The sequence below is a fragment of the Haliotis rubra genome, unplaced genomic scaffold, assembly GCF_003918875.1.
Source record: "Haliotis rubra isolate DU_JTF1 unplaced genomic scaffold, ASM391887v1 Scf293, whole genome shotgun sequence".
Lineage (NCBI taxonomy): Eukaryota > Metazoa > Mollusca > Gastropoda > Lepetellida > Haliotidae > Haliotis > Haliotis rubra.
In genome coordinates this window covers 1,230,019-1,249,186 of record NW_025766961.1, presented here as the reverse complement: position 1 = coordinate 1,249,186, position 19,168 = coordinate 1,230,019, and the positions used below count along the sequence as shown (strand labels likewise).

The 19,168-nt window shown below is 40.6% G+C and overlaps 1 protein-coding gene across 1 annotated transcript in view; it reads right to left on the bottom strand.

Annotated features, from left to right (window-relative positions):
• Window positions 1-526: 526 nt before the first annotated feature.
• LOC124282143 (dnaJ homolog subfamily C member 13-like) overlaps window positions 527-19,168 on the bottom strand; it is a 303,611-nt gene continuing 284,969 nt past the window's right edge. Inside the window, 9 exon segments of the mRNA XM_046718113.1 lie at window positions 527-607; window positions 610-757; window positions 2,663-2,744; window positions 4,950-5,225; window positions 5,817-5,916; window positions 10,680-10,771; window positions 16,838-16,964; window positions 17,603-17,656; window positions 17,857-17,973. Of these exon segments, the coding sequence (XP_046574069.1) occupies window positions 527-607; window positions 610-757; window positions 2,663-2,744; window positions 4,950-5,225; window positions 5,817-5,916; window positions 10,680-10,771; window positions 16,838-16,964; window positions 17,603-17,656; window positions 17,857-17,973 (1,077 nt within the window).

Below are 19,168 nucleotides of genomic sequence, written 5' to 3'. Positions count from 1 at the left end.
TCAGCAGTGTAAAAATACCAATGCTAATGTCATGTGCCTACCCAGGATAAGTAGTCAGCAGAGTAAAATACCAACACTAATGCCATGTGCCTACCCAGGATAAGTAGTCAGCAGTGTAAAATACCAACAGTAATGTCATGTGCCTACCCAGGATAAGTAGTCAGCAGAGTAAAATCCCTTTTTGGGGGAAAGTCCAAAATAGTGAGTGAGTATGGTTTACGCTTTTAGCAATATTCTAGCAATATTATGCATGGGATACCATGTGGGGAATCAAACCCAGGTCTTTGGTGTGATGAGAGCGAACGCTTTAATCACTTTAGGCTACCCACAGCCCTGTCCAAAATAGATGTGATCCACATGAGTTGCTCTGGGTGAAGAGATCATTCTCTGGAAAATAAGACTCCTGGAGAGTCAATCTGCTAGGGACATTCAATTTCAATGGTACTCATTTATCATTAACTGGTGAAAAACTTTTCAAAACCCCTGATTGTGACTTGGATACACACTGATACTGCAGCAGCCCTGGTCAACTCACATTAGGGTTAGTCATGTCCGTTAACTGTGTCCACTTTTCCAGGAGTTCTGTCAAGAACTCTTTGGTCGAATGCATAATACCCATGCTGGATTGGCGATGAAGAGTCGAAGAATCACTCCACCGACAATGAGCTCCCCCTCAACATCTGTATAAACCACTGCAAAGTCCTCTTTCAAGTTCCATTTTGTGTCTGCATCTTTCTCTTTGGAGGCTTTGTAATGCCTGTTGTTTCTCAGCAAACAAAAGATGTAACATTAATATGCAAAACGTTTTCACTTCTTTTCTAGGTATAAAGATACTCCTGCGTAACATGAATACCTGAAGGGTACCCCCTGCGTAACATGAATACATGAAAGGTGTGATTACACAGACATGATACAAGTATGGCCCCAGGTTTCATTCATGTAAGTTTCAGTCACAATTCTTTTAAAATCTGTGGTTACATTAGTACGTGTCCTATTTTCTTGTGTATGTATTTTAATGTCATATATTCTCTTTATTCAAATTTTAGTGCTGATCAACTGTGCAATACAAAATTTCCCTCACGGATAATAGTCTCTTTTCTCATCTCTTATCTTACTATCAAAACACAAACTAATTTGCTGGGTACCATACTTTTATGGGCAACACTTTAAAACTTTCAAGTGTGATATCAGTAGTTTGATGTACTGCATCATACAACTACAAGTACTTTGCTTTTTACATGAAACACTGACCACTTCTAATTACTGAATTACTGAAGTTCAGAAAACTTAAACAGAAAAATGCCATATGCCTTGTAGTACCTATATAAACTGAACAACATTTGAAACGCACCACCCATATAATACAAAATATCCCCATCAGACTGAAATGTACCATGATATCTGAGCATCGTCGGTGCATTATAGTGTGGTAGTGCTTCTAATGTTGTTCAGTATATAATGTGACACACACTTCCCTTTGAATGGTATCACATTGGCTTGGAAACATACACAACATATGCAGAGAAATGTTAAAACAGAAATTCCAAATGTAATGAAACTTTAAAAAAAGTAAGCATCCTGGTTGAGTGAGATTATTTCTATGTGGGTGAAAAGGCATGCCCTATGCAGTGTCACTAAAAGACAAATTTACATCCTCTTTTTATTATTCATAACATCCAAATTTGATGAAGTGAGTTGAGATTTAACCTGTATGTGTGTCTGTGCATGGCTGTTTGTACTGGTCTACACTATTGCGGGTCTAATCATGCCATCCCACTGAGATATGATGTCACAGTCTAACATAAATTCACAGTCTGTAGACTCCCAATCCCCAAGATAATTAGTGCTTGTTATATTCCCATTATGATAAAACAAATATGAGTGTTGTAATGGCTCTTGCAGTAAAGCAGCTGATGTTTGAACTCACAGTAATCTACTCTCCTGACATAGGCTCTATCAACTAGACCATGGAAGCAGTGTCTAAAGTAATCTACTCTCCTGACATAGGCTCTATCAACTAGACCATGGAGGCAGTGTCTAAAGTAATCTACTCTCCTGACATAGGCTCTATCAATAGGCCATTGGAGCAGTGTCTAAAGTAATCTACTCTCCTGACATAGGCTCTATCAACTAGACCATGGAGGCAGTGTCTAAAGTAATCTACTCTCCTGACATAGGCTCTATCAACTAGACCATGGAGGCAGTGTCTAAGAGTCAGAAAAAAATGCATGATAGATATATATCCTTTATTTTCTCCATTATCATAAAAAGCAGTACACAAAATGAACAACATGAAATACAATATAATCAGTCTCTCATAAAGTTCTGATGAACAAGGACATTGCAGATACATGCATACATACTGTATGTACGTGTTACTGGTAAATTGACTATTGGGGACATATATTTACACTACACAGGTGAACGAAATCAGATAGTTTTAAAATTACTTGAATCTAAATCTGAAAGTCTAAATGATCGAGCTCGACATGTGGAGCTTCCACTTGATGTATACAAAATTTCTGCATATTTTTTTCTTGTCCTTGTTTTACAATGCTTTGTCCAAGCAGAAGAAGTCCAGGTATGTTCACATCAGTCATATTTATACTACACAAAAATATGTACTATCCTGTCATATAGGAATAGAGAATCCTGTACATACCCATCCTTGAGTTTGAGCACTGTATCAGACACTTTCTCCCTTGCCTCATCATTCCAAATCAATTCTGGGTTTTCATGAGAACCTACAGGACAAAACAAAACAGGTCATATATTTGAGCATGAATAGATACAAATGCATTTCCAAAATGCTTCTTCTAGCATATGGATATATGCTCATACTGAGAATGAGTGAGTGAGTTTAGTTTTAAGCTGCATTCAGCAATATTCCAGCTATATGGTGGCGGTCTGTACATAATCGAGTCTGGACCAGACAATCCAGTGATCAACAGCATGAGCAATGATCTGCATAATTGGGAACAGATGATGTGTCAACCAAGTCAGCGAGCCTTACCACCCAATCCGTTAATTAAGCCTCTACGACAAGCATAGTCGTCTTTTGTGGCTGGGTTGCTGTAGACCTATTCTACCACGGATCTTCAAGGGTCTGCTCATACTGAGAATACACACTGCCACTTGTCAAAGGTACACAAAGTACGTGATTTGGAAAAAAGTTGTCAAACTTCCATTTTCATGACAGTAATGATGGGTAAATTGGGTAATAGTTGACTTTGTGTGCTGGTACTAAGGTGCCTCACTAAGAGAGTGTGGGTTCGAATCCCAGATGGGACTCAACCCCAAAAGTACTATTATCTGTACTAATCCCAAGTATAACACTTGATTTATGTGCTCGTACTGATGACTTTCATCTTGAGTTATGTTGAGCACATATGCATCACTACTGATTTATCTCTTGGTAACATTCCATTTGTATGGCACTCTTTCCATGGGGAATGTCAAGCCATAAAACTTAAAAGCACATCAGCAGCCCAAGCTTACTGTTCGGTGACTGTTAACAGTCATATTGCCATGTCAGTTTAACAGAGGCACATTTAGAATTCTACTGGATTGTGATTGGTTAATTAAAGTCATTCCTAGGTATATAATCACATTATATACCTCTGAATGAGTGACGGTAAATAGTTCATTTTTACAATCTTAATAGCGCGGTTATGGTAGAATGGAGATAAACATACTGTGTTGGAAAATCAGAGGTACAAAATGTATATAACAAAATTAAAATAGCTTTAAAGTTTATTTTAAATCAAATTTAGAGCTATTATAATTTCATTATATACCTCTGATTTTCCAACACAGAATGTTTATCTCCTAATTAAGTCACTTGTGCATGTAATTGGCCCCATTGTGGCCCCATGTTGCCCCACACAGTAACCCATCCAAGGACTATTATTCACTTGGAATATCCTTATAAAAATAACCAGATTCTCTTGTGACATCTCAAAGAAAGTCAATTTAACCACCAAGCCATCTCGTTTAAAAATAGAACATTCATAAAATTAATGGAAGATATTACCTACAACAAAAGTCATTGATATCCACAGCTCTTTTAGTTATGTGCACAAAATCACACACAAATGAAATATGTGCATAAAATCACAAATACTGAAAACAATAGTTAAGCCTTGTGTTAAAATTCAAAGATTAAAACATTATATCAATGAATAAATGCTGTATTTTAGCTGCCATCTCACTAAAAATATTAAGATTTTCAGAAAAAGTGATCACTAACATCAGCAATGTTATAAAAAATAGTGTTTTGCTTGAATAGGTTATTCCCATGGCATAGATCATGTATTGTCATGTTTTTAATGTCCTGGAGCAGTATTCTGATTTTTTATCACAAATTCTGCAAAGGTAATTAGGTGTGTAAGACTAGAGAGATGTCAAGAGACTGGAGAATCTTCCGGAAAAGAAATATGCCAGGTGGATAAAAAGGAATAATGTTTTATAACAGCTAGCTTATACATTAAAGTTCTAGCCTAAAAGTGAAGTTAACATATTGTAGGTCTAAACATGATGCTATGTTCCGCTTAGCTTATTCTGGTTGTAAAATTCATAGGGATAATTAATAATTCAATTCGAACTTCAAAATTACATTTATCAAGAGTGTAGATTGTATGTGATGTAAAGCCAAATTCTGAGAACAATTAGAGAGGTAATGTTATTTTGATGTGTGTTTGTGACAGATGTGTGTAGAACAAATGTTTTTATATGTTGCATGTCATACACTGTCATATTCCAATGTTTGATAAATGTAACATTTGTTTACACGGTTCTCTTCTTCTCCTTCTATTACTACATCCGCTGAATATATGGATTCACACCCCACAGCAAGTCATGTTTTTGGACATTACTCTATGTTCCAGCTGTTACACATAGGCAATGATAATTAATGTTCAATTACCTTAAATTATGAAAATTTTCCTTACCTTCAAACATGTGGACACTAGCTTCAGGTGAATCCCGCATGGCATCCATGAATATTGCAGGAAGGAACTTGTTCAGAATAATACGGACCTTCGGCCCAATCAGTTTGTCTGCTAACATCTTTGCAAACAGCTCTGCAGTTTTTTCACGAATCTGTGGATGTGTGGCATTACAGAAGAGATCAAGAAGATAGATAAGGGCTCCCTTGGTCATGGATTCCTTCACTACCTTTGTGCTTGACATTAGGGCAAACAGGCTCTCCAGGGTCAATAAACGACCTAACAAGAAGAAAGTACTTGATTTACCAACAAGTTGCACATATATTTTAGAAGTAATGATTCCATCAGAACAAATTCCTCTGTTTTAGGCAACCATATCCACTATTTGGATGCTGGATTGGTACCTATGGAATTATGATGATCTTTTCAAGATGGGGAGTTATCCAGACACCGCTTTCTCAACTGATATATTCTTGGTATGGGATTCTTCCTGTTTAAATCTCAAACTTTTCATCCTGAGAATATTTTCTTCCAAGAATAAATCTACTGATAAAGCTGTGTCAAATGTCTGGATAGCTTCCTATTCTTCTACAAAATTCTACTAACTCTCTGATAGTAAGTCAGAATGTTCTTAGCAACCAGCTTTGAAGGATAAATACTTGCTTGATAAAGGTATTAAAATCTGAACCACTGTGTCTTGTAATATAAGAACCCAATAAAAGTTTAAAACATTAAAGTCACACATGTTTTTACAGTTCAATGCCTATTCAAGACTAATAATTATAAGAGTTTAATTGCTAAGACTAAGACTTGCTAAGAAATGCAGCACGTAACTACACTTGGCAACCTGTCGTCTTCTGTTATACTCACACTGCGGTATGCTCTGTAGAGTAAGGAGGAGGTAGGACAGCACCTCTGCTGCTGCAATGTCATTTACACACTCTTGGCAACCAGTCACACAATTGATCACCTAAAAAACAAGTCACAACATCTTATGTTTGTCCATGAACAAAAGAAATCTTGTCACTACAGCTTTGACATGAAACTGGTGCAACCACACTGCTCACATAGAACATTAAATCATGAAGCAATGATTTTATTAGCCTGTTATGGTAACACAAATTAATAGTGAATGAATTCACAAATTTGGGGGAAAAAAACAAAAATATACCTTGAAATTTTCAATATCATCTATGTCACTAACACTGCTCTTATAATGAGAATAAATAACAGTAACAACAACATAGATTCAGTCATTGTTTTATACAGGCAAAACATTGATCAGTATTTGAATCGCCCCGCTTACGTAAGGATTTGTAAACCTGGCACTGTGTGTAGCATGTTATCCTGGCATGGTGTGTAACATATGTTATCCTGGCATTGTGTGTAACATATGTTATCCTGGCATTGTGTGTAACATGTTATCCTGGCACTGTGTGTAACATATATTATCCTGGCATTGTGTGTAACATATGTTATCCTGGCATTGTGTATTCGTAGCTTCGTCTATGGGAGCATGCCAATTTCCACTTGTTAGGGGATACATAAAGTATGTAGTCTATACCACCAGTTGTCCGACTCCACTTTTTTAGGATACCATAGAGACTGAGTGGGTTAGATCACTAACTTCTGTGCTGCCGATAATGTGTAGGTTGGAATGCCAGATGGGACTCAACACAGAAAAGTTGTAGAGTCTGTACTTTACTTGGAAAGTGTAATTCCAAATATACCATGTGTTATGTTGTAAACCTGGTGTCCATGTACCACATGTACAGTCGCTGAAGCCCAAGGGAGTGGGAGTTTCTTACAAAGTAAGGCCAGCCAGTAAGTTGTAAGTGAAGAAGGTCCAAGATTGTGAGTATTCCTCACAGGGTCTATGAATAATGGATGTCTGCATTTGGAAACTCTCTGAGACAGTCGTGGCAACAACTTCAAGTCGTGTTTGTACAGGGATAGATCAGTTTGTCCAACACATGTGACTTGAGAGGACAGACCATCCAGTATGTTGATGCTTGACAGTCAGGTGATGGGGCATATGCCAAAGGGAGCTACGTGGAACCAGATCTGGCATATATTTGATTCCATAACTCACTGCAGGCTGTCAAAGTTTCTTCGAAATAGATTACATTTGCAGTCTCTCAAGGTTTATAACAGCCAAAGGGTAACAACTGAAAGCTTCTTCCACTGCAAAGATCAGTGTCAGCGCTTCTGCAGGTCTCAATGTTATGTACTACCGGGTATATATAAGTAATCAGTCAGCTAAAGTTAGAGCACTAACTCGCCAAGTGGTAACTGACCGATGTACTTATCTGCCATCCGTGTACAGCCTTCACTTAGTTGTTTCACAAGCTGTATGACTGTAAGGACTGGTCTTGACAATCAAATGGTTTCTGTTGTAAGTTTCCATGGCAAAAATATTTGAAAACTGGCATTTGGACATTTCTTCCAATATACCCAGTTCTTATTTAGATGAAATATGGCTTGTGTGTGAGATAGGTCTAAGATTTACTTATCAAGTTTTGCACCCTTATTCTTTTTTTTTGCATTAATGATGTAAACGTTGATTTAAAGTCTAATTATAAGCATTGCAAAAGACCAAACACACATGACCTCTTTCATAGAAATAGACCAAATGTCATCATTCCATATTTTCAATTCAAAATACCAACAAATAAAACTTTTTGACACATATTTGTGGTAAGTGCCACAAATTCAGATTCAGAGGACGTTAAAGTATTCATCCAATTCTGCAGATAATGTAGCTGTTCTTTGTAAATAAGCTATTGCAGTGATGTAAGGATCCCTGTGCAAGGCATCCACCATTGACTGGTTCGCTTGGTTCGCCGGGGTTATCATATTTGTCACCATGGTATACCTGGACTGGGTAGAAGCCACAACGCCTATCAGTACCTGGCCTGTGTAGAAGCCACAATGCCTATCAGTACCTGGCCTGTGTAAAAGCCATAATGCCTACCAGTACCTGGACTGGGTAGAAGCCACAACGCCTATCAGTACCTGGCCTGTGTAGAAGCCACAATGCCTACCAGTACCTGGCCTGTGTAGAAGCCATAATGCCTACCAGTACCGTACCTGGCCTGTGTAGAAGCCACAACGCCTATCAGTACCTGTCCTGTGTAGAAGCGACTATGCCTACCAGTTCCTGTCCTGTGTAGAAGCCATAACGCCTACCAGTACCTGTCCTGTGCAGAAGCCACAACGCCTTCCAGTACTTGGCCTGTGTAGAAGCCACTACGCCTACCAGTTCCTGTCCTCTGAAAAGCCATAACGCCTACCAGTACCTGTCCTGTGTAGAAGCCACAATGCCTATCAGTACCTGGCCTGTGTAGAAGCCACAATGCCTATCAGTACCTGGCGTCTGAAAAGCCATAACGCCTACCAGTATCTGTCCTGTGTAGAAGCCATAATGCCTACCAGTACCTGTCCTGTGTAGAAGCCACAATGCCTATCAGTACCTGTCCTGTGTAGAAGCCATAACGCCTACCAGTACCTGGCCTGTGTAGAAGCCATAACGCCTACCAGTACCTGTCCTGTGTAGAAGCCACAACGCCTACCAGTACCTGGCCTGTGTAGAAGCCATAACGCCTACCAGTACTTGGCCTGTATAAAAGCCTTAATGCCTACCAGTACCTGGCCGGTGTAAAAACCATAATGCCTACCAGTATCTGGACTGTGTCGAAGCCACTACGCCTACCAGTACCTGGCCTGTGTAGAAGCCACAACGCCTATCAGTACCTGGCCTGTGTAGAAGCCATAATGCCTACCAGTACCTGGCCTGTGGTGAAGCCATAATGCCTACCAGTACCTGTCCTGTGTAGAAGCCACAATGCCTATCAGTACCTGGCCTGTGTAGAAGCCACAATGCCTATCAGTACCTGGCCTGTGTAGAAGCCATAACGCCTACCAGTACCTGGCCTGTGTAGAAGCCACAATGCCTACCAGTATCTGTCCTCTGAAAAGCCATAACACCTACCAGTACCTGTCCTCTGAAAAGCCATAATGCCTACCAGTACCTGGCCTGTGTAGAAGCCATAACGCCTACCATTACTTGTCCTGTGTAGAAGCCACAATGCCTACCAGTACCTGTCCTCTGAAAAGCCATAACGCCTACCAGTACCTGTCCTGTGTAGAAGCCATAATGCCTACCAGTACCTGTCCTGTGTAGAAGCCACAATGCCTATCAGTACCTGTCCTGTGTAGAAGCCATAACGCCTACCAGTACTTGTCCTGTGTAGAAGACATAACGCCTACCAATACCTGGCCTTTTTAACTTATGTCCAGGCAGAAATTTGTTCTCTTGGAATGAGCACCCTCCAGCAGTTTCTGCAAGCCACTTCTTCACCCTAGCCACCAAACTGAGTTCATGTTATCCTGATTGTCTATGACAAAATAAAGTTTATTGTTCAACAGTTCTGTGAATGCTTGAGGCTACGACAGACTTCCTCAAGGTCTCTGACTTTGCTCTGATCTTGGAAAACAAACATGGTCTTTGAGAGATGATAAATTGAGCTCACATCAATGTGCAGACAAAAATGCCAACTGTATTTTGAGGATGGACTCAAGCCCAGTTTTCAAATCCAACCTGATATGATCTATTCTCTACTGGGGTATCCACCCTCATTAATAGGGGGGAAACATGTACCTGCTGCTTGTAACAATGCAACAAACCAATTAATATAGGCTCCAATGTTCATCATGTCTCCATTCATCTGATCCATTTCCTAGATTCTGAAAGTGGGAAGATCTGTCTTGTAGTTTAATTTCTTCACTAACTGATGACTATCCTCATCAGTGCTATGAGTCTGTATGATTTGTGCATCAGTGATGTTGTTATCAATCATAGTAGTAGGCAATCTGTGTTCCTTGGAAATAGGCTCGTCGACACACTGCAGATTGGTGTATGATGGCATGGGTAATACTTGGGGGAAAAAAATGTTTTCTTGTTGATTCAAGTTCACACAGAAAAGAAGGAACATATTCAGCCTTGCCGTGGTGGAGTAGTAGATCAGCTTTGATACTGTTTCCTGCACAACTACTCTTTCAATAGCTGACAGAGTGGAGGACATCTGATGGGAGGAAAGTCAAAACAGAATTTATGGCCAAGAGGTAATAGAGCTAAGGTATTTAAAGGAATTATTGTTTTCAGCTTGCCAATCCATTACTTTGGTTCAGAGCAGTTTGTGCCAAGAGAATGGAAAGAGTTTCTTTGCTGGAAGTCAGACCATAAATATATAGTCTTCCATTGACTTGAATGTCGTCAGTTGTCAACCCCCTCCACATAAGAGAACATGGATTGATCAATACCGTCCTGGACTTAATGGCTGGCTTAGCTGTAGAATATCCATGTGTCTTTTCACTGGACTTCTGTGCAGACTTCCATAAGAATTTATACTTTAAACCCATGGAACCATGTCCTGGTCCACCATTCAGAATGAAACCTTCACAGCCATCTGTGTGCTAGGGTTGATGCAAAACATCCATACTCCCTCTGTGCTGGTATCTGCCTGGACATTTGACTCCTGTATACATGGAACTAATGAGAACTTCCCACAGGTGATATGATCATGTATGTGTTGGTCGAGGGGAAGGTCTCCATACTGGCATATCAAAATGAGAACTACTTCAAAAAAGAATACAAGAATGCCAACTCTTATTCTACAGTATATTAAAATTAGTTGGGACAAAGCAGTGTTCACTAAAAAAAACTGTCCATACCTCAAGAGCAAATTGCTGCAATTTTGCACAGTCATCTAGACGAAGCAGGGCAAACAGAAGTTTGAAGTGTCCGATACACTGAATTTCAACACCTGCAATCAGAAAGTAAATAAACAGTCAAATTACACACTCAATATTTTCTCATATCAATCTGTCAATGAAGACAATGTGATCAAAACCCTATACTTTTGCATTTTAAAAATATCACAAACAATTCAGCAATATTCCAGCTGTATGGTGGGTAATCTACACAAGTACAGTGGTATCACGAAGGGTATATCTGCACTTATGTGTCACAAGGGAGGCATAAAACCAGATATCCCCCTTGTGATACTGCTAAATGTATCTTACTGACATGTTTCAATCGGCCATTGCAAAAGACTTCAAAAGCAAAGGAAACAGCTGTTTACGTGAACTGAGCCTAATTTGCACTGTGTGACTTCCATCAACTCATACACAATGTATAGCTGTTCACTATGTATGTTTTACCTTCCTGCTCAAACTTAAGTTTTCTCCAGGGCAGGTTACATATTTTTCAAGATCACATGAGCCAATCAGCTGCCAACACTGACATGGTGGCTCCTTGAGAGGAGTGACATTACAACTGAACCTGTTACATATAGTTCCATTTTAGATGACAGGTTTCCACACTCTTATTTATTGAACTCTTATTGAACTTCAGACAAAATACTGCATTACTTGTTGATTTATCATGAAACTAAATCTTTTGTTGGAGCATGAAGTGACATAACGAATCGGTACACACACCTCAAGTTTCACGGGTCCATCACACGAGGAAGAACATATCTCTGAAGTCTTACGCCATTACTCGCGATCCGCGTTCGTTTCTTTTCCTTCGTACGGAATGGTACAGTTCCTAGTTTTGGTTGTTCATGTTATGGTTGCCGAATAAACCGCATGGTGTTCGAGAGATCGGTGTTGTATATTGGCGTGGTGGCAGCGGCGTTCTTACTCACGTCAATATTCCAACAAACAGGATTCCAGTGACATCGTTTACCCTCATATCTACACAATCGGTGAGCGACCCTGCACAAACGAGTGTATTTCAAGACGTTTTAGACATATTCATTGGACGTGCACATAACTTCGTGAGTGCTTGCAAATTCGTGACATTATTGAATCAAAATCATGGCTCAAAATCGGGCTCCAAAGCAGTGGCAATTGACCAAACACGAAACCATAAACTCTTTTGAAAACTGGCGACAGAATCTAGTTTATATCTTGTCATTAGATGACGGACTTACTGAAGTCATTTATCAAATACCTTTGTCTCACAACTCCATGAAATATTGTGGGGTTGTCACGCCTTTCAAAGGAATACGGGTGTACACAAGCTGTGCTATGGGGATGCCGGGTTCAGAGGCTTATCTTGAGGAACTGATGTCACGAGTGCTTGGTCATCTTGTTCAGGAAGGATGTGATCAAACTGGCTAATACAAACTTTATGGATAACAACTTCTTTTTATTCGTGAATGCGACGTTTCGCTAAAGATTCTTGTACCGTTGTCAAGCATAATGGAACATGAAGAAGGGGGAAGTGTATATATACTGGATGTAACAATGTAACAAAGAAAACAACATAATTAACATAATTGGCTAGGCAGAAAGCTGATGAAGCCAGAGAGTACACAAAGGACAGGCGTGGAAGCCAATGATGTAAAAATAATAATGAGATGTTTATACAGTAGATTGGGCTTGGTGGATGAGTGCATCATAAGCGGATGGAATGAAGTATCCTTGGTCTCGGTTGATGGTGGGCTTTTGGCGTTTGATGTGGATGGCTTCGGTGAGCTTGCGTTTAGTGAAGTCTGTTTGTTTGTTAGAGAGAATGGTGATGTCAGACCACTCTATTTGATGATTGGGGCTTGCTTTGATGTGGTCGGAAATGGCTGATTTGCTGTTGGAATTGGTAACAGAGGTCTGATGTTCTCACTCGGGTGTTGATGGGTCAGGAAGTTTCACCTATGTAGCTCTGCCCACAATCACAGTTTATTTTGTAGATGACACATTTTGGGTTGTTGTTCTTTACGGTGGCGGGTTTTCTTCCATTGGCATGGAGAATGTTGTTAAGGTTGGAGGACGCGGAGAAGGTGGTATTTATGCCAGCTTGTTGTTTGAGTAGACGGCTGATTTGATGTGACGGTTTGCCAATGTAGGGGATGGATATATTGATGGGGGCTGAATCTGGTTTGGGTCTTTTGGTAGGAGGTGACAGGGTTGCAGCGATGGTTCTGTTGACTATTTGGGATGGAAAGTGGTTACGTTCTACGAAGACTTTCTTGAGGTGTTCGATTTCATCTTGTAGTTTAGTTGAGCAGATGTTCTTGGCCCTTCTGGTTAGTGTGGAGATGATGCCGGTCTTAACTTTAGGTGGATGATTGGAGTTGTAGTGGATGTACTGATCCGTATGGGTAGGTTTTCTATATACAGTGGTCTGGAGTTGGTTGCAGGAGGTGCGGGTCACAAGGACGTCAAGGAAAGGTAGTTGCTGGTTCTGCTCGGTTTCCATGGTGAACTTGATGCGGGGATGTTGGTTGTTGAGATGGGTCAGAAGCTGAGTGGGATATTGCTGAGGTTGGAGGATGACGAAGGTATCATCCACTTTGCGATACCAACATGTGGGTTTGAAGGGTGCAGTATCTAGTGCTTTATCTTCCAGGTCCGTCATGTAAATTTCGGTTAGGATGGGGGATAAGGGGGAGCCCATGGGAAGTCCATGAATTTGTTCAAAGATCTCGTCCCCCCAGGTGAAGTAAGTGGAGTTGATGCAGGTTGAGGTGAGACTGATGATGGAGTCGGTTGAGAGGCTGGTGTTGAGGGGTTGTTGAAGTTTATCAATTCTGTGGCGTAAGGTTTGGAGCGCTTCTTCTCTAGGTACATTAGTAAATAGGTCCACAACATCGTAGCTGATGATGGGACCTGGATTGGAGATGTCACGGATCTTGCTGCAGAAGTCTGTTGAGTCGTTGATGAAGGAGTTGGCAGATTTACCTAAAGGAGAGAGTACTTTGGTAAGGTGCTGGGCAGTATTGTAGAGAAGAAGCGCTCCAAGCCTTACGCCACAGAATTGATAAAGCCCAATCTACTGTATAAACATCTCATTATTATTTGTACATCATTGGCTTCCATGCCTGTCCTTTGTGTACTCTCTGGCTTCATCAGCTTTCTGCCTAGCCAAATATGTTAATTATGTTGTTTTCTTTGTTACATTGTTACATCCAGTATATATACACTTCCCCCTTCTTCATGTTCCATTATGCTTGACAACAGTACAAGAATCTGTATCGAAACGTCGCATTCACGAATAAAAAGAAGTTGTTATCCATAAAGTTTGTTCTATATTTTACTTCCCAACTTCTAAAATGCCACTCAAAGAAGTTATCAAACTGGCTGATGACTTGTTTTGTGGTGAGGATACAGCTGAAGAAGCTCTACATAACTGGCGCCTGGTCCTCACTGCCTTACACCGCAATAACCTTCGCCTCAGTGCCTCCAAAACGGTAATTTGCCCCAAATCAACCAGCATCTTGGGATGGATCTGGAGTAGTGGTTCTTTGACTGCAGGCCCACACAAGATTGCAGCTTTATCCGCTGTAAAACCTCCAACCACTGTTCAAGGACTACGTCTTTCATTGGCGCATTCAAGGCCCTAAGTCGTGTCCTGCCTGGATACGTGAAATTGATGTCCCCTTTGGATTCTGTCACAGCTGCACGACAGTCAAATGAGAAGATTTTATGGTCAGATAATCTCATTGCAGCATTCCGTGATGCCCAATCTGCATTGACCTCTTGCAAGACTATTGTTATACCTCGCCCGACAGATCACCTCTGTATTGTCACAGATGCGTCCATCAAAGCTCTAGGTGTTGCAGCTACTCTGTATGTTAACCGGAATGGAACGACCCATCTCGCAGGGTTTTTCAATGCCGAACTGAAAAAGCATCAAATGGTTCCCATGTGAACTTGAGGCACTTGCTATTGGCACTTCTGTCAGGCACTTCGCCCCATACATCACGTCAGCAGCATCCCAAACACAGATTCTCACACATAGCAGACCCTGTGTTCAAGCCTTCAACAAGCTCAACCGTGGCTGTTTCTCCGCTAGTGCCAGAGTCACAACATTTCTATCTATGGTCAGCAGGTACGTGTTACCATCTCACACATCGCTGGAGTTTTCAATATCCCCTCGGATTACATGATTCGTCACCCTAGTGAGTGCACAGACCAAAGCTGTCAAGTTTGCAGGTTCATTGCAGAATCGTCCGAGTCTGTGGTGTTCTCCCTCAGTGTTCGGGATGTTATTGAGAATGGTTCCAAAATGCCATTTACTAGTCATGCTGCGTGGCAAGCATCACAGCATGAGTGCCCTGACCTTAGACGTACACACTCTCATCTGTCTCAGAGGACACGCCAAAGTAAGACGGTTACTGACATTCCTGATGTTAAACGGTATTTGAGAGTGACTACCATAGCAAATGATGGCCTCCTAGTTGTCAAAGACAACACACCATTCCAACAAGCACGGGAACGTATTGTTGTACCAAGAACAGTCCTCCATGGGCTCTTAACTGCCCTTCACATTCGCTTCAATCATCCCTCCTGCTATCAACTCAAACAGATATTTAGCAGATACTTTTTATGCCTTGGATATTGTTAAAGCTACATCCCAGAAGCTTGCCATCACTGCATGTCTCGAAGTGTATCCCTTCACAACTGTACCCCCAGTCAACAAAAACTGTACCGGACATGGTATGTTCCACGTTTGCCGCAGATGTAATGAAACGCTATGGCCAGCTCATTTTTGTGCTCCGTGAGACTGTTTTGTCTTTCACAAAATCTTGCATCATACCCAGTGAGAAACATCATGATCTGAGGAATGCCATCTTAATGCTTTCGGCGGACCTCAAGCATTGCGGATCTGATGGATGTCTTGGAGAAAGCAATTGAGGAGCTAGGCCTTGAGTGTCTCCATTACAATTGTGAAGGGCGTCATCTCTCACCAGTTACTTTGAACCTTGCAACGGCCAATTTGAACTGCAGAATACGGAAAGGGGGACTTTCTGCCAGGGAGGTACTCACTCAGAGAGACCAAATCACCGGCGAGAACCTCCCTGTCTGTGACAGACAACAGAATCATTCCCCAAGCAGCAAATCAAAAGCTCGTGGTAGTCTTCGTTATGATCCATGTGATGTCTCTGTAGGTGATTTGGTGTATCTCAAGTCTGACCGAGACAAAACTTGTGCTCAGAGCAAGTACATGGTCACGGCAGTGACAGACACGTGTCTTCAAACACATAAGTATACTCAAATCTCAGTTTCGCTCACGAGTATACGAGGTGCGGCCGTCAGACAGTTACCGGGTAATGCCAACTCTACGCAGAACCACACCTAGTGGCCAAATCAGAGGCTTGACTGAACGTGACAATATTCAAGGTTTCGCTCATTCCCAGTCTGCAAAGCTTCCCATCTGTGACCTACCTGGAGTGTACGATCCAGGCGGACCTGACCTTGCAACACTGGACATTGAGTCTCCCTCTAGTCAAGAGACTGTGGCAGACATATCCATACCTTTGAGGCGATCTCAGCCTATTTGCGCCCAGCCAGTGTGGCAAAGATGTGGCGAGATGGTCTTGACTTAATGACTGTTCGTTACTTGATATAATTCATCACTTGCACATAATATTGCCAAAGACATTACTTTTTGATGAACATTGTCAGGTTATGTTCAACTGATTTGTTTTCTCCCGAAGGCAGGAGGAAGGGTGGTCACGCCATCACGCGAGATCCGCGTTCGTTTCTTTTCCTTCGTACGGAATGGTATAGTTCACCATTCCTAGTTTTGGTTGTTCATGTTATGGTTGTCGAATAAACCGCATGGTGTTCGAGAGATCGGTGTTGTTTATTGGCGTTAACTGAATTTTCAGAGCAAAAGAGAAATTTCATAGCATGGCCAAAAATAAGACCTATACATAAAGAGGTCTACAACACAACATTCTACAACAAGCATATTGTTTGGTGAATAAGGTAACTATTGTAAACATTTAGTGACCATGAGGTGAGTCTTGTGAGGAAACAGAGGCTTATGATGTGACAGCAGATATGACTGGAGGACACACGTTGTGTTGGAATCCATGTACCTGGGTTGTTCTTGATAACATTCCGCAGAGCTTCCAGGGCCATTTCTACCTTGCCCAATCTACCTCCCTGATCCGACTGTGTTGATGCTTTTTTCTGTTGTTGAAGCATCATTAGGGAATGTAAATACTGAAAACATATGGACAACATTACTGCATTGTAACACTCAGATAGCTGGACGGGAACTCACAAAGCCACTTTCTTTGTAGTTGATCGGAATGCTCAGGATTATTTGAAAAACAGAAAACTAGTATTAAAAAAATCCATTTTGTTCATTTTTGATAGGACACAAGCAATGACTTTCACACAACTAGAAGTGTTGCCCAGAAGTTTTGTTCTAATGCATTGGTCATACCCAACTATCTACAGGAAATGTGCTACAATGAAATCCCATGATAATAGTTTAAAGACCATAGTGACATCAAGTGTGAAATAGCTGCCTTGATGTTGTTGGCCTGCATCTGGTTTACGGTCATCATTCTAGAGAATATGAAATGCTCTTGTCCAACTGGCTAGTGAATATTCAATGGTGATTTGTTCCTTGCTATGTACATCTCAGTCAAAATGAATGTAAAGCTAGTGAAATTGGATGTTGGCTTATAACCTTTCAGCAGCGTGTAGTTCTGGTGAGACTTACTTATTTCACACAGTGGTGTCATATCAAGTGTATCGACACTCCTCAATATACTGCAAGCCTCAGGAGTTCCACACAGTAAAATATCATATAGAAATGCTTGCAATGTGCAGCTCTCTCTATCTATACTTACTTGAGCCTGTGATCCCAAGTAATCTAATAAATCAATGGTGAATCCCTTTGCATTCTGGAAAAAATTGACAGCTGTTTATCAAGTGAAAAGGTACAGATAAATTTATGATATATATAAAAATACATAACAAGTGATTTCTTCAGGTGCATAAGCATTAAATATATCAAAAATAGAGTCCAGATAGTCGTGCTGGTTAAAACTCTTTGATGAATATAACCACTTGTAAACATCTATTTTTCACAAATTCAACTTACCTCTAGTAGAAATGTTGGCTGTTCATTGTACACTCTCACAAATATTTCTCCAACAATCAGTTCCTTCGCATAAATATCAAACACAAAGTTGGCTCCATAGCTGCTGTCACATTCTCCCTGGAAACAAATGACACTGGATCATGCAATGTAGTTTTACCGAATAATAATGATGACGAAAAATACATGCCCTATCTTGATCTGATGACATCACTTCTTTTTTTCATGGGTGGTGGGGTTGCAAAGTGGTTACGCCGAAGACCCGGGTTCGATTTCCCACATGGGTACAATGTGTGAAGCCCATTTCTGGTGTTCCCCGCCGTGATATTGCTGGAATATTGCTAAAAGAGGCGTAAAACTAATACTCACTCACTTTTGTCTTAATACAACAGGAAATTGATGACTTATGATGACCTAGAACATGAATATCAGGTATAACTGTAGTACTGCATAAGTTATCAACAGAACCACCGCCCTGAAACTCACCAGCGTAGTTAGCGACCAAGAGAGCCACTTAAAAACCAGATGTTATCAACAAAGCTATTGAAACATTTTCTTCATATCGGAATATCATCAAGAATGATAATATTTTAGAATACTACTTTCAACACTTGATTATTTCCTGAAATTTTCTTCTGATCCATAGGTTTAGCTTGAATAAATTTTGTTAAAGACCATGATCTTGTGTTGTGTTTCTTTCCAGTGGTCTTCCAAAGCGCGCTATCCTTCGGAGTTTTCTCCGCTCACATCATCATAATTTTTCCTGATAATTTTTCAGAAATAGCCAGACTGAAAATGATATTTAACTCATTAAGGCCGAGAGACGCATATATGGGGCAAATTAATCAGCTCCTCACAGCGAGTGACGTGTTTATGGGGCAGGTAATTAGCAGTTTCTCACAGCGAGAGCCACGTACAGTCGTCAACAGAAAGCACCTCTTATTCAGCAAGAGACGCACATGTGTGTTGTACTTTAAAAAAAAAAATTGCACTGTACCTATTACTTCAACCAATTTAGCAGTACTGAGCAAATGTTAGCTTTTCTTACGAGAGATCCCACCTTTAGTATCAATCAGAAGAAGTATTTAAAGTGTTTTGATAACAATTGCTAATCATTATCATAGGCTTGTACAGCGTTTAGCAAATGAACGCATGTCTGCGAGAAAGGAGATTATGATGTTTTTTACAGAGGTAAGTGCCTGGTACTCTTCTTTGGGAATGGATACTAAAATACTTCGTAGGCACCTTGATTGAATTAGATGTAATGGTTAAGAGGTTACTAAAAATTATATTTCCTTCAACTACCTAATAAATA